The sequence below is a fragment of the Gopherus flavomarginatus genome, chromosome 3 (assembly GCF_025201925.1).
Source record: "Gopherus flavomarginatus isolate rGopFla2 chromosome 3, rGopFla2.mat.asm, whole genome shotgun sequence".
Taxonomy (NCBI): domain Eukaryota; kingdom Metazoa; phylum Chordata; order Testudines; family Testudinidae; genus Gopherus; species Gopherus flavomarginatus.
The window spans coordinates 155937075-155952293 of NC_066619.1; the positions used below are offsets into that span (position 1 = coordinate 155937075).

General features: G+C 42.2%; 1 protein-coding gene across 1 annotated transcript in view; it reads left to right on the forward strand.

The window, feature by feature from the left end:
- The window catches only part of FRAS1 (Fraser extracellular matrix complex subunit 1), a 319392-nt gene that overhangs the window by 138677 nt on the left and 165496 nt on the right, over positions 1-15219 (forward strand). Inside the window, exons 9-15 of the mRNA XM_050945248.1 lie at positions 13-114; positions 360-551; positions 6052-6141; positions 6790-6828; positions 8627-8774; positions 12815-12958; positions 13421-13555. Coding sequence (XP_050801205.1) covers positions 13-114; positions 360-551; positions 6052-6141; positions 6790-6828; positions 8627-8774; positions 12815-12958; positions 13421-13555 — 850 coding nt within the window. The remainder of the gene's footprint in view (positions 1-12; positions 115-359; positions 552-6051; positions 6142-6789; positions 6829-8626; positions 8775-12814; positions 12959-13420; positions 13556-15219) is intronic.

Sequence of the window (15219 nt, forward strand, 5' to 3'; positions counted from 1 at the left end):
CTTTCTGAACAGCATGGTGAGCAGTGGAAGAAAAATTCCTGCACTACCTGTGTATGTGACAGCGGGGCAGCAAAGTGTCTTAAACAGGACTGTGCCCCGCGTACCTGTGAGAAGGTAATGCAGCAGTGTATGGCCTCATGACAACGGTGCGTGTCTCACTGACCTTTCATAAAGGGCTGAAGGAGGGCTTGAAATAGGGTGACCAGACAGTAAATGTGAAAAATCAGGATGAGGTGAGGGGTAATAGGAGCCTATAAAAGAAAAAAAAAAACCAAAATTGGGACTGTCCCTATAAAATCCGGACATCTGGTCACCCTAGCTGGAAAGATTAGCACTTACTGAGTATTGGTGTTTGCTAGGATCAGAACAAAGTGCAGCGTCCTGGGACATGTTGCGAGGAGTGCGTGTCTTCCAGAGGAAACTGTTTATACGAAGGCACCATCAGGTATCACAATGAGATGTGGAATGGTACTCGCTGTGAATTTTGTACATGTGATGGAGGACAAGTCACTTGTCAGAATGGAGCGTGTGCCAAAGTGGAGTGCGCCTTGGTAAGAAAAGGTTTCTTCTTTAAGAATATAATAGTCAGTTCCTGCTTTTCTTTCTTTACTTGCCTCCGAAACACTTAACATGGAAGTGATGTTCAGTTTGTATGTGCAAGGCAGGCAGGAGGTTTAGCTGTCTTGCGTTGTGCAAGCAGCATGCCTGAGTGAATCGGTGGCTACCTTACTTTTTGATTGTCTCCGACACTGTCACTATCTACCTGGTAAGAAATGGCTTCAGTAGAGCTTGTGCTGAATTTGGTGCAGAAAACATAGACGAGAGGCAGCCAGTTCTGTTTAAAAACTGTGAAGAATTTTGCCCTTGATCTTTGCTAGGCCTAGAAAGCAAGATCTTAGCTAAGGTATTAGCCACTAGACTGAGTGACCCCCTACCTATTTTCAGACAGCGAGCAGTCAGGGTTTATGAGGAGATTTATGATAGACTATACAAATATTTACCTCTTACTTCGAGCTCAGATGATAGTTCATATTATAATTGCCCTGTAAATGGATGCCATTTACAAATGCCAAAGAAATGTCATTAGGTAGGGTTGATTGGCCCTATCTATTTGCTGTATATAAAAAATGGTTTTTGGATCAACTTTCCTCCACTAGATAAAACTTATTCTTTACTTTTAGTGTCAGTGCTAACCAGTGGGCTCATATCTGCCTCATTCCAACTGGACTTACAGAACCAGGGTAATGAAGGGAAGGAATTGTGGCCTTCGTGCATATCTCTAGGTCACAGTACTTGGCAAGAACACTCCTGGGGGGGATAGCTCAGTGGGTTGAGCATTGGCCTGCTAAACCCAGGGTTGTGAGCTCAATCCTTGAGGGGGTCACTTAGGGAACTAGGGTAAAAATCTGTCTGGGGATTGGTCATGTTTTGAGCAGGAGGTTGGACTAGATACCTCCTGAAGTCCCTTCCAACCTTGATATTAAAAAAAAAAACAACACTCCTAGGATGGTAAAATTTATTTAACACCCCTGGATCAAGGCTGTGCTGACAGTCTAGCCCAAAATCTGGGTATGTGCATGGATATAAGGTGAATTGGAGTAAGACTAATTTAATGGATGTATCAAAAAGTTCGGTTCCGACACAGTGCAAACAAATTTTCATTCCATCAAGAACAGAGATCATGTATCTAGGAATAAAGTTATGTGCTAACTCATGTAACATTGTCTCTTTAAATATTCTTATTGACGTTACAAAGATGAATATTTGACCCAAACTTTTATTGTCAAAGGGAATGCTGCCTTGTTACCTTAAAATGCTTAAATAAAACTACCTAAACTACTTCTGAATGTAGTTGGATGGAAAGTCAAGCTTCTCATATAAACAAGAAAAGATCAAGGGAAGACGTCTTCTGGATTTATATCTCTTTTACTTAGCTTTCCACACGCACACAGCTGTAAAATGAAATGCTTACACTAACGATTACATACCATCATGGCTCAATGTAGAAAATGATTTAGCAGCTCCATTTGGTGCAGTGCAGACATTCCCATATCTTGAACTCTTACTAGCACCCATGAGAGAAAATCTTGTATTCAGTACAACCTGGGATATATTACAGTACAGCTGAAGATGCTCCCCAATACAGATTCATCATACTTAGTATTCCGCCCCAGATTGGACCATCCAATGTTTATGATCACTCTACAGACAAATAATAAAAATGTAGATACATAAACAAATATATAAAGTAGCAGACAAATTTGATCCTTTCCCTTTCTTATGGAGAAAAAATTACCTGTGTTAGAGACAGAATCTGAGTGGTGCTGAGTGCCATTAGCACTTATTGAATTCAATGGGCATAAAGAGCACTCTAATCTTGGCAGAATTGGGTTCTGTGGAAAACCTCTTCGAACCCGGGTGTCCCAAATCAGGCATCAAAATAAGTAATATTGAAATCAGTGACGTATGGGCATTGGAAAAGACAGGAAAAGTGTTTTTTGCATATTGGACAACAATTTTGGTCCTAATGGATAGAAAATAATTTAAAAAAATGTTTGCTTGAGGACTTGAATCCTATATGACTTCCCAGAAAGGTGAAGCAGCTGTCTTGGATCATTTGTGATAGAATTCCAGCTCAATAGTACAAACCATGCATTAATTTACTCCAAGGACAATAAAAAATGTCTCATAGAAGAATCTTAAAGCAGTAAGGTGTCATTTTTTCCTCTTCTTCTCCAAGTCTTGCAGCTTTGCTGGCAAAATCTGAGAATTTTTTTTCCTGCCTCAGTAAATCAGAGCTTAATTGAAGTGAGGAGTCTGTGGGGCTTAGCCCTTCATTAAGGAAAATTTAATTTTCTGGTCACATATTCTTTTCTAAACTGTAATGAGGTCACAGATTTAAACATGAATTCTAGGTCGTTCGACCTAGCATGTCAGCATCTGATGGGACTAGAGCTAGGGCTTAATTTAAAAACCCTTTCAGACAAAACCTGCCCAGCAATTGCAGAGTGAATCTGTCTGTGGTGACTCTGAGCAGCCCTCAGGTGAGCTGTGAGTTGCAGCCTTCAAAGGGGCTGCTGGAAATTGTTTGGTAGGTGTGGATAGGGTGGTTGCTGAAGTGGATTTGCTCAACCAAAGCCACGTTAGCCATCAGAAGCATCTCATAACCCATCAAGCTAGTTCCCACCGTCCCTTCCATGAAGTGCTGCAGAGACAGCTTTCAGGGACGTTTCTGAAGAGTACAGGTCATGGGTGGCTGAAGATGAGACTGAGCCAGACCTGAGAATGAAGTTCCTGTTTACGCATCATCCCATTTTGGAGTCTCTCTCTCTAAACAGTCATTTCACAAAGGGAGCAATGGGCCAGATCTTGCAAGGTGTTGCTTGACTAACATGCTATCAGCACGTCTTTGGATTGGTCCTAATGTTATGAAGATAAGGAAGAAATTTAGATCATTTGTATTGCACAGCTTTTTCCCTTTCCTTGCAGGTTGTTGTTGTTACTTTTGCACACCAGTGAAATCTTAAAGATCTAAAATACTGTGTGTGTGTGTGTAAACATTTTATTTTCCTCAGTCTGACACCCCCCTCCCCCGTACTGCTTTTCCACATTCTTAATGTTGAATTGTAATGAGTAACGCCTCTTAAACAAGAGTGCAAGTGACAGAGTTATCTCTCTTAGTGCCTGCCACTTCTGGGTCTTGGCAGACCAGGACTGCCTTTTTGGCAAGGAGAATCATTTCTCAGACACATTTCCCCCCTCATCCTTTGTATAAGTGTCTGTGTGCGTTGGAGGTGGGAAAGTTCACACTACATACTAGTGACATGGGTTCTTACCATACACCATGGAGTTTTGCAAGAATGGTTTAAATATCTAGACACTTGTAGGAATGGCCAGTGATGGATTAAAGTAAAATGTCTTCCGGATTGCCTGACAACATAGTGGCTCAACTCACTACAGTCGATGGCCCTTTCAAAGCATTGGGCTCAGATTGGCCATTCTGGCATAATCTGCCATTGGTAACGCTACTGCACTTGTGTATATGTAGCCAAACTGGCAAGCTAAGCGGAACACTGTTCATAGAATCACTACGGTATATTTTACAAATATGCTGGGATGCATCCTAAGCTGATATAAATAATGGAGTACATCAGTTTACACCAGCTGAAGATCTGGCTCATCGGAACAGTTGACTTTTATGAGCCAGCCAAGGGAAGTAGCCACATGCTTCTGTTGAAGTTAATGGGAGTCGTGGGCAAAATCCCTTGGATGGCTTTGAAAATCTCAGCCACGGTCTAACTCTGTACTTGTCTCTTGCCCCTTAACTGTGTTTTAATATTGTGAAAATACTAGTGATTGAGCAGTGGCTATCCAGCAATCCTGGCAGATATATGGAAACCTTTGGATCCAACAACAGTTCATTTGATTGTGGGAATTCACCAGTTTTCTCTTCACTCTACTCCAGACTTAGGGAGCTGAGGTGTAATCTCTCCCTGCAGGGTAGGTGGCCAGGAGTGTTTCACTGTCACTTCACTGAAGAGCAGCAATCCCTGAGCACAGTGAACCTGGGGCTGTAGCCTTTTTCCAATCGCGGAGAGTTTTTGTTAGCTGTGTGTGTGTGTGTGTGTGTGTGTGTGTGTGTGTGTGTGTGTGTGTGTGTGTGTGTGTGTGTGTGTGTGTGTGTGTGTGTGTGTGTGTGTGTGTGTGTGTGTGTGAGGATTCTGCAAATATAGAACAACTGCCCCATGACTGGAAGTTCATCAAAGGCCTGATGCAAATCCCATTTAAGTCATTGGAAAGAATCTCACTCACTCCAGCAGAGACTGAATGACACTCCTTAGCTAGAATTCTGGTGCATAGAAACAGTATGAGAAAACTGTTCTACTTCACTCTGAACAGGGTTTTACTATATCCAAAAGCACAATCCATCTACTAGTATTCCCCACTCCACCACAGTATCTGGGCACTTCATACCTATTAATGAATAATCTGCAGAGCTCCCTTAGGAGGTAGGTAAATACTATCCCAATTTTTACAGCTGCGGAACTGAGATACAGAGAGATTAAAAGGTGCGATTTACAAAAGCAGCCAGCATTTATCATTGACTTCCTGGGCAGCAGCATTAGTCCAATGCTGTGAGCATTTGAAAATCTCATCCTTGGGCTGGTCCACAAACTAACTTTCACTGAAAGAGCTAAATTGGTTGTTAGTTCACCTTTTATTATTTTGGTGCAAGTCTGTGTGGATACTTAGTTTGGAATTAAAGTAGCCTATTTTGATTTTAATTTTTATATGTACACCCATTTTTAGGCCCCTTAGCAGTGTCAAGAGGTCTTAATGTAAATGAGGATCAGGCTGAGAGAATCAAAGGCAAAGACAGGAATTGAACCTAGCTCTCCTAGATCTAATCCAGGTTCTTTAAACATAAGACCATCCTTCCTCTCCCTTAAGTGTTTCACTTCCATTCAGATACAACAGACTTTGCGCAGATGGATGGCCCTATTTCCATTTCTTATGGCACAATCATGAGCTCAGTTACACTGCTGTAATCACAATCTCTCTGTTACATTTGTAACCAAGAATAGAATTTAGATAATATAATGTCTGTTTTAAAATTTACCATGAACATTTTTTAAATTTTTAGCCCTTTCTTTAAGGGAAAAATGGAGCATAGAAAATGAAGCTAGAGAGCTGTGAAAGTTTTCAAGTAAAATCCAAGGAATTCGGAGTGAAAAGTGACATTACAGTTTTTATGTATTTTTAGTGGTTTAGTTTGGGGGCTTCTTTTACAGCAGCAAGAGTTAAGGATGATACAGTTGCCTTATCAGTGAATTGCCTGAACTTTTCTGGGGTTCGTGCTGCAACCACAGTGTTATTTAAACACACCTTTCAAAACGTACATACAGAGATGAAGTAGGATGTAGAGATGATAAGATGCAATTGGATATTGAAGATTGCATTCCAGTGTGATAACCATTCTGCCTCTGCATTCTGCAGTATTGCTTGGAAATGCTAGTTTCATGTGTATTGCTGCAACCTCTCTCTCTGCAGGCTGAAGAATTAATTCATTTGGAGGGGAAGTGCTGTCCTGAATGTATTTCAAGGGGTAGTTACTGTGTGTACAAGGAACGTACCAAAGATGTGAGTATCCTAGTAATTTGGAACACATAACACAATGTGTTATGCTTGTGAGGGTTTGGAGAAGTGAAAGTCTATCTCCTCAAAGTCTGGAAAGAACATTATTTGCTGAGTCTTACAAAATAATAATCTGTTAATATTACTTACCCAGAGGGTTTTTGCATTTTATAAAATCTGCTTGTTTATAATTTTCTGCACCACATAAGTCTCCTAAGGCTCTTTTTATTACATAGAGGAAAGCAGAACAAATTGAATCAATCATTCCTGTTTAATGTTTTATATACATACCCTTAAGTTTTCAGTGCATCTCCTGGGGTTTAAGATGTTTGACTTTCATTACAGTCAGTGGGAGCTGCACAGCCAAAGCTCAGTGCAGCTTTCGGAAAATGTTCCCCATTGATTAGTGTATTCACTGCAACAGGAGTCTGTTATTCAGGGATATTTGCAATCGGCTTTTCTTCTGAAATTGACTATGCAGTTTCTTTTGATGAAGTACAGTAGGAGACCTTTCATTAGTGTGACAAATGAGTAATGATGCTAACCACTACTTGCGTAGAAATAAACAGCTCTTAACAGAATACTTTTAGGAGATGCAGGAAGTAGAAGATGCAGGTATTTTCTAAACAGGACCATATCTCATTCTGTCTATAGATCTCGCTCCCTGATATGAGTGAAGTAAAACACATCAAGGTGAGTATGTTGCATATTTCAGCTCATGCATTATCCTTTTTAATAGAAAAATCTTCATGATATAAGGCCACCTAAGAACCAGGCTGAGCCTCTCCCATGCTTTTACCACCTCTCTTATGGGGTCAAGCACAATTACAGTCACTGAGTGTAAGGACTGCTCCCTGTTAACAGCCCCAGGGACACAAAGGATATGTTTACACAGCCCACGCAGAGAGCCTCCCAGCCCGGGTTGACAGACTTGGGCTAGCAAGGCTTGCACTAGCACTCTGAAAATAGCTTTGTATACAGTGCTTTGAAGTTGCAGCTCAGGCTCTGAAGCCTACCCCGATCCCCAGACTTCAGATAGGCACAGCTGTTTTTAGAGAACTACCCCACAAGCCCAACTCTGTCAACCCAGGCTAGGAGGCTTGCTTCGGCGAGCTGTGTAGACATACCCAAGTGGGACAGGGAGTAGCGGGGATAATGGGGTAGTCCCCTGCTCTTTCCAACAAAACTGGCTGGGTGCGGAAAGGGCAGTATGCTGCACCATCCTTAAGACTGGCTTTTGTAAAGGAAAATCGTGCCCCTTCCGTCTGCTAGAATTCCCGGGTGTGTGTCAACAGAACAGTTGTTAAAGGAAAAAGAGGCGACATAAACTTATTTAGACTTTCAAAAAGCCTGTGGTAAAGTCCCACTCAAGAGGCTTTTCAGAAACTCAGTAAAGAAGGTGAGATGCAAAGTGCAGTCATAGACTAGAGACAGGCTGAAGGACAGAAAACAAGCAACAGCAATAAATTATCAGTCTTCACCATGGCAGAAGATTAACAGTGGAGGACCCAAGGGTCTCTACTTGGCACAGTGTTGTTTAATATATTTATTAATGAACTGGGGAAAGGGATAGAACAACGAGGTGGCAAAATTTGCAGATGACACAAAATTATTTATGTTGGTCAAGATTTAAGAGAAGATGAAGGGAATGGAGGTCGGTGAATGCACAGCATAACGGCAAACAGAATTCAGTGTTAATAAATTAACTCTCTAACCACTTGGGAAAGACCAGGGCATCATTCTGACAGGGGAGAAAGACATAAGAGAGGACTTGATAGAGGGTGTGAATGTTCTAGAGGATGAGAACAGGGAAACAGCCAATAAAACTGAAAGGCAATACATTAAAATTGATAAAAGAAAGTACTTCTTCACAATGCCAAGTTAACCTGTGGAGGTCATTGCTGCGTATACTTGAGGGCAAGAACTTAACAGGATTATGAAAAGGCTTAGATGTTGATAGGAATAATGAAAACCTCTACAGTTACATCAGACCTGATAAAAATTACATGGGACACAAACTCTTAGTTTTCATGTCATAAGTCCAGAGGTAGCTGATGGTGATTCAGAAAAAATAACTTCCCTTTGGGCAGCTTATTTGTTCATTGTAGAGATTCTTGTACTTTCCTTTGAAGCATCTATGACTGTCTGTTCTAGAAGATAGGAATGGACAGGGCTACTAGACAAGATGGAGCACTGGTATGGCAATTGATGTGTTCCTATGTTGTTGTTAGAATATGGCTAATAATGGTTATCACTCTATTAGATTCTCTGGTTTATTTGGGGATTGCTATAGGTCACAAAGCATCTAGTTCGTGCAGAGGCTCTCCTTTGATTAATGTCATGGCTCATTATGCAAAATTCTAGCTGGCCGCTAGACCTGTAACTGTTCATCACACACCGCAGGATCTGGATTCAGCCCTGCTGCTGAACTCAGCATCACTGCAGGGAGAACGGAGCCCTCATGTAAAGTGTTCAATATTGTCTTATGCAGAATGGAGAGAAATGGAAAGAAGACCTGTGCAAGGAATGTGAATGCCGGGATGCTGAGGTGATCTGCTATCGACGCTCTTGTCCGTCCTGCCCCTTGGGCCACCTGGCAGTAAAGGTGGAGGGAGACTGCTGCTTGCAGTGCCAGTCAGGTATTTGTGCGAAGCAGCTTCTGCTGACTTTTGTAGTTTTCTATGACGGGGGTATAAACCTTTGTAACCCTGCCCCTCATAACTGAGGCCAGGAAATGCAATTCTTTTACGAATGCTCCCCAGTGAGGCACTGGGTTTTCAGGGACCTAAAGAGGGGATGTGATACATCCCTGGGTTACCCAGGGTTGTGAGGCATCTCAATATCACCTGCCTTTAGCACGAGAAAATCTCTGCCTGTCATGAGTCAGCTCCCCAGCTCCACCATTACAGCCAGTCCAAGCACTGTCCTCTAGGCCTTGCTGTCACTGTCCACGTTAGCAACACATTGGCACATACCAACCTCTGAGCGTCAGCCTGTAGTGTCCAGCCGCTGGCCCTGTGAACACTTGCAATATTCACAGATTGGTTGCTTCAAAAAAATCAGTGCACCCCAGCTTACCAGTTCCACCTCACATCAACCCTCCACTAACCCACAGCACTTGATGAGGTTTGTCGTGAAACCAAATATCACTTTATTGAACAAACACAGAGAATCGAGTAATAGCAAGCAGAAATATTAGAAACATGGTCACATATAAAATAAAGTCATAATACGCATTTCAGAGCCTGTATGTAATGAACAAGGTACTCTCATGTCTAGTAGAGTATTGCTCATCTGAAATCCTTGCAGTGCGTTACAGCCAGGCTGACTGACCCTTCTTTCATGAACCATGCGTGCTGTCAGTTTGCCTCCTCGGCGGAGGATTCCATGTCTCTCTTTGCGCTCCAAGATACGCTGGACCAATCCTTTGTTTTTATTCAGAAACAGGGCACCCCCTGCTGTTTGTTTTGTCTTGTGGATTTCCTCTCTTGACGATTTCGCAATCTCATAACGCACCCTTCGCTCACTGTGAAAATAGGTAGATAATACACCAACTGCCAGACAGGGAGATAGGTGTCAGTCACCTCCTGCTCGAAAGGAACATCTCCGAGATATATCACCTCCCGGAGACCTGCCTTATCGCCAAGACCTTCAGAACATAATGTTCAGTACGGATACATAATTCCTTAATATTATCTGTACAGACATTTCTTAGTGATTATGATGACTAGTGGGCAGCTAGCTCTCGTACAGACCTCAGATGCCACCCTTTGGTGAATTATTCTGCAAATAGCCAACCCAGGGGATCTCTGTAAAACCCCATGCCCTGTTGGCCCTCTGGGTCACAGGGAGTACAATTAGGGGTTTGATTGTGCAATCCATACTCACACTAGTAAATCCCATTAACTTCATTGGGGGTACTTGTAGGTGCTTACCAATGTGAGTAAAGATCATGCAACCTAGCCCTCTGTTTCCCGGGCTTCTCAATATTATCAGTGTTCTCATGACAGCTGTTTTGATTTCAGCTTTGCTGCCTCTGTTTGGTTTGGGGATCAGTAATTATTCTCCTCCCCCCATATAATTTAAATACGATTTCAGGGTAGGGTTAGGACCCTCTGACTTCAGTGGAGTTGGATCAGGACCCTAAGAACCATCCTTTGGCAAAATAAAAAGAATCACTACTTGGAGACTATTGTCCTGGAAATGGTTTTCATTCTTTTTTTTTGAACTCTGAAATCCTATAACAAACAAAAAAAGTCTCTCTCTCTCTCCCTCTCTCTCTCTGAATTATATCATGGCTCTGTGAAGTTTATAGGCTTATGATTAATTTCCTTAAAAAAAATTACTCCCTTATACTGTAAGGCCACTTCCAGTTCACCTGGGGTCAAATTAGAGTCAGTTAATAATTATCTGGAAACATTAGAATAGCTTTGGCTATATAGCAATTTTGCATATAAATTATTTTTTCCACAGGAGGTTGTCATTTCCCTTCATTTGCTTTTCATAGTTGGTAGGTTTTAGCTGCAGATTCCTAATTTTTCATATTGGCAGCCGCTCTTGTTGCACTCAACTTGCTTTGGTTAATCAGAGAGCTCCAGTTTGTCACAAGAAAAAGAAAACAACTTTTCAGTTTAATTATGCTGTCATTGCAGAAGTGGCTCAGAGCACTTGTCAGATAAATATTTAAAGCATATTATTTGTTGAATAGTAAAAAAAAATAAACTAAAACTTGCAAAAAGCATTTGTAAATCCAAAAGGCAAGCTTTTTGGGCAGGACACATAAACTTAGAGACATCTCGTAGTCTACAGAAGGGAACTTTTCAGGCATAAGAAAAGAGGAAGTGGTAGGGGGTTAGCCTGGGAGACCTAAGCTCAATTTCCTACTTGATCACAGACTTCCCATATAAACTTTGGCAAGCTGCTTAGTGGCTTTTGAAAATGTTATCCCTGAAGTTCCATTTTCAAAAGTGATGGCTACTGGATTCCATTGACTTCCAGTGAGACTTAGGCTTCTAAGTGCCTAAGTCATTAGGTGCTTTAAAAATGTTTAGCCTTAGTCTTTCTGTGACTCAGTTCCCCATCTGTATAATGGGGATAATAGCACAGCCCTCTGTTGCAGAGGTGTTGTGAGGATAAATTAATTAAAGGAGTTCAGATGCTATGATAATGGGGACAGATTTGGGAGAAAGTATGACTGTGATTTGAAAACATTGCATTGTATTAACAGGTCTGTATTTCCTGGGCCGGATTTTCCAAAGAGCTCAGCTCCCATTAAGGCACTTCAATGAGGCGGGCAGATTATAAAATATTCCCTGCACCCAGAAGCTCTCATTCGTATCAGTAGGAGCTGCTGAGTGCCGAGTGCTTTTGAAATTCTGCTGACTTCATTTAGGTGCCTGACTGTATGCTGACCTCTTTGGAAAATATGATCTCCTGAGATCATTGCATGGGGGTATATAGAGCCATGCCTGCGTTCTGCAAACTCACTGCTCCCCTTGAAATCTTCTTTCCATGGACCTGTCAACTACTTCTCTCCATGCTGCAATAGAGGCAATGAGTGTTTTGCAATACAGTGTCCAGGCTGATGATGCTGTAAAACCTTCCAAAATTTTAACTCTTTAGCCCAGAGTTCTCCAAAATCTCCCACAGCATTGTCCCCATCTTCCCACAAATGAAGGGCTTCCCTCATCCGGATGTTTTTGTGAGCCAGTGTGAATTACTGTTCTCTGATTGATGTGTTTGGGGGAAAAGCCCACACTCCCCTACCTGGTTCATAGTGTTGCTCTCTAAGCTGAGGTTTGCGCATGGGACAGCAGCTGGTCCTACTTTCAGGGAACACTTTGGATTAGTGCACAGAGCTTTGCTCCTGAATGGAGCCTAGGCTGGGCGCTAGCTCCCTCAGCAGTAGGATGATTGCCAAGCAGTGGAGACGCTGCTACACGTGCGTAGGGACAGGGCCGCCCATTCTTTGTTTATTTTTCATTGGGGCTTTTCCTGCTCCTCCTCCACCTACTCACCTGTAGAACTTCATTAGGGGCTGAAACCATTATTCAGGCAAGTCCCACGTCAATGTCAGTAGGATTTGGGGCCTGAATGAAGACTGAGTAACAGCTCCAGGATCGGGCCCCTGTTGTAAGTTGAACAGACAGTACTGCTGCTGGGCAAAAATGATTCGACAATAAAGAAAAAATATTTGATCCCTTGACTACTGCACAGAGGCCAGCCTTGTAGTTTGAGAAACACCTGCTTTAGGGAAATATCTTGTTATAACCCTGTCCCCTCCACTGATCTTTCTGTGTCACCAAGCCTGCAACTTGGCCAAACTCCCATTGACTTTGTTATGGGATTTGGCCTGAGGTAACTCAAGTTCCGATTGTTGTGGGCCATTAATTCCTGATGGCCACTAAGAATATCAATGAAAAGAGACAACATGGATTGTGAATGGACTGTTGTCCAGCCTGGTGTTAAACTTGAATTAAATGCAATGCTTACTTACCCAGTCTGATAAAATGCAGCATTTAACTGATCACATGCAGTTTATGAGAAAATGTCTTGAGCCATTGGTAGAGAGGCCACACATTGAGTGTTGGTTTGACTATAGCTTTTGTGATATTTTCAGCCTTCTTGATACAAGGTGCACAGTGCTGACAGCTTCTTTGTTTTTTGTTCTTCATGCTAGTGCAATGCCACTCAGACTGCTTGACATGCTCTCGGTCCTTCGACTATTGTGACGTCTGCCGTGATGCAACGAAGTGGCTTCAGAATGGACGCTGTGTGGGGAGCTGTGATTCTGGATTCTATCGTGATGCTGGGGTTTGCTTAGGTATAGCCTGCGTTCCAATCTCAGATGACTAGATTTCCTTCAGGCTGGTGCTTTAGTTCTGGAGGGCTGCTTATTCACAATGCCTCCCAGTCATGGACTGTTATTGTATGAAAACTTACCTCCTTGTAATCTCCTATTGATGTGGAAATACAACACCAAATCAGATATCAGTAAGATTAGTCTTTCAGTCCTGGATTCAGGAAAGCACCAGAGCATCTCTTCACGTCCTGTTGATTTCAACTGATCTAAACTAGAACTCCTTGGAAAATTTAGAATTTCAAAACATTTCAGCAAAAAAAAGGAAACATTTTTTTCCAACTATCTTTAGTCTAAAATGCTTTTCCTGCATAGGGATGCGTCCCTGAATTTAGCCCACAGACTGACCATGTACAGATTGGTATCAGTGCACAATATCGTTTTCAGGTAAAACTGTCTCTTTTTCCCTCCATTTTATGCGGGCAGCCTGCATGGAGACGTGCTCGACCTGCACCAATGGGTTTGAGTGCACCTCATGCCAGGGATCCCTGCTGATGAAGTACGGGCAGTGTGTGACATGGTGCGGGGATGGATTCTTTCAGGATCACCTCCACTGTGCAGGTAACTTACAAATAGGGCTGCCTGGTAAAACAGCCACATGTCTAAACTACAGTCCATAGTCTGTATTTAGAGATCCATTGCTAACATGAGGACAAAAGTTTTCAGTGCTGTAATGCCACAAAATAACAGAATCACGTAGAGTTAGGATGATGGCAAATGGGAGAAAAATGCACTCTTTAACCATCTGTTTCTCAAACCCCTACTTCTCAACACTGACTGAATCAGTCCTATTTCGCTTCAGAAGTCTCTCCCAGGGAAATGTTATTGTCTCTTACTCCTGGAGGGCGAGCGAACTGCTGTATTTTACCATTGACCTAAAATCCATAGCCATTTACTGGAATTTAATTCTTCGGTGTATACTTTGTTTTCAGCACAGGCTAAACTGCAGCTAATGAAATCAGCTCTCCCCAGGAGGCTACAGTGGAGGTGTTTATTAGAGCGAATTAGAGAGCAACATGGGATATGGCAGGTGGCCAGAATCACACACACACACAAAAGTCCTTTCCTCTTTGGTGATATTTTCTTGCTCTTCACACTTCTCCTTCCCAGAACAGCTCTTGTGGTAGCTGTTCGCAGCAGGAATACTTAGGGAGTCTTACTCTCTTAATCACGAATTCCACAAAACAGGGGAAAGTGTCTCTCAATGAGTGTGTCTCTGTACGTTTCTAAAGGTTGGGATTAGGATAGGGAAGGTGGGGCTTTCTGTTTGATTCCTTTGACATATTCTTTCTTTGTCCAAACTGTGATTCATCCTCTTTCATCCCGACAGATCTCTAAAGTCAGCACTTTTCCTTATGATAGTGGCCTTTTTAGAGGGGTTGTAATTCTTTCTGAGACCCGTTCAGCCAAGCACCTGAACACATGGACTTCAAGCACGTGAGCAGCCCTAATGACTTCTGTGGAAATACCCGTTTGCGTTAAAGTACAGCACACGCTTAAGTGCTTTTGCTGACTTGAGCTCCAAAGCAGGAGTTGGATCCTTGACCATTGCTTTTCTGTAACTGTCTGGCCCAAAGGGTTTACGATAGATTTCAGGTTTTGAATGCTCCTATCTGAATGCCCTTATCTTTGAGTAATAGAATTGGATCAAATCTAGATACCTCAATTAAAGATCTGGACCCCATTGCCCTAGTTGCTGTACACACACATAATGAAAAGGCAGTCCCAGCCTAAAAGAATTTGTAATCCAAGTACTGAGTAATCTTTGAGTTTGTTTTATTTTAACCATTCCCTTTCTGCCTGCTCTTGGTGTTTTAATTGGCAATGGCCACGCACTGTAAAGGCAGCTGGAAAAGGCTAATGTTTCAATTTATTACTGGTTGTAGTGAACTGGCTTTGCATTTCAACCGTGTTTGTACCCATGCATGCCTGGAGTGGAAAGTTGCTGGGAAAAATTTGTTCATGTTTCCTCCAGGGAATTAAACCAATTTGCTTTAGTTCTGCCTGGCTGCATTTTCTGCATAAAATAAAACTGGCAGAGAAAGCCTCAAATTTCAGACCCAGTCCATAATTAATTTCCATCCAACCTTTCTTTGAATCCTCTTTGTTTTTATATGCATGCAGTCAGATTGTCCAAACTCTGCTTAAGCTGTTCAGCAAGCAGTATGTTTTATTAACGCTTGCGGTAAGTTTGTCAATAGAATAATATATAGGATTGATCAGAT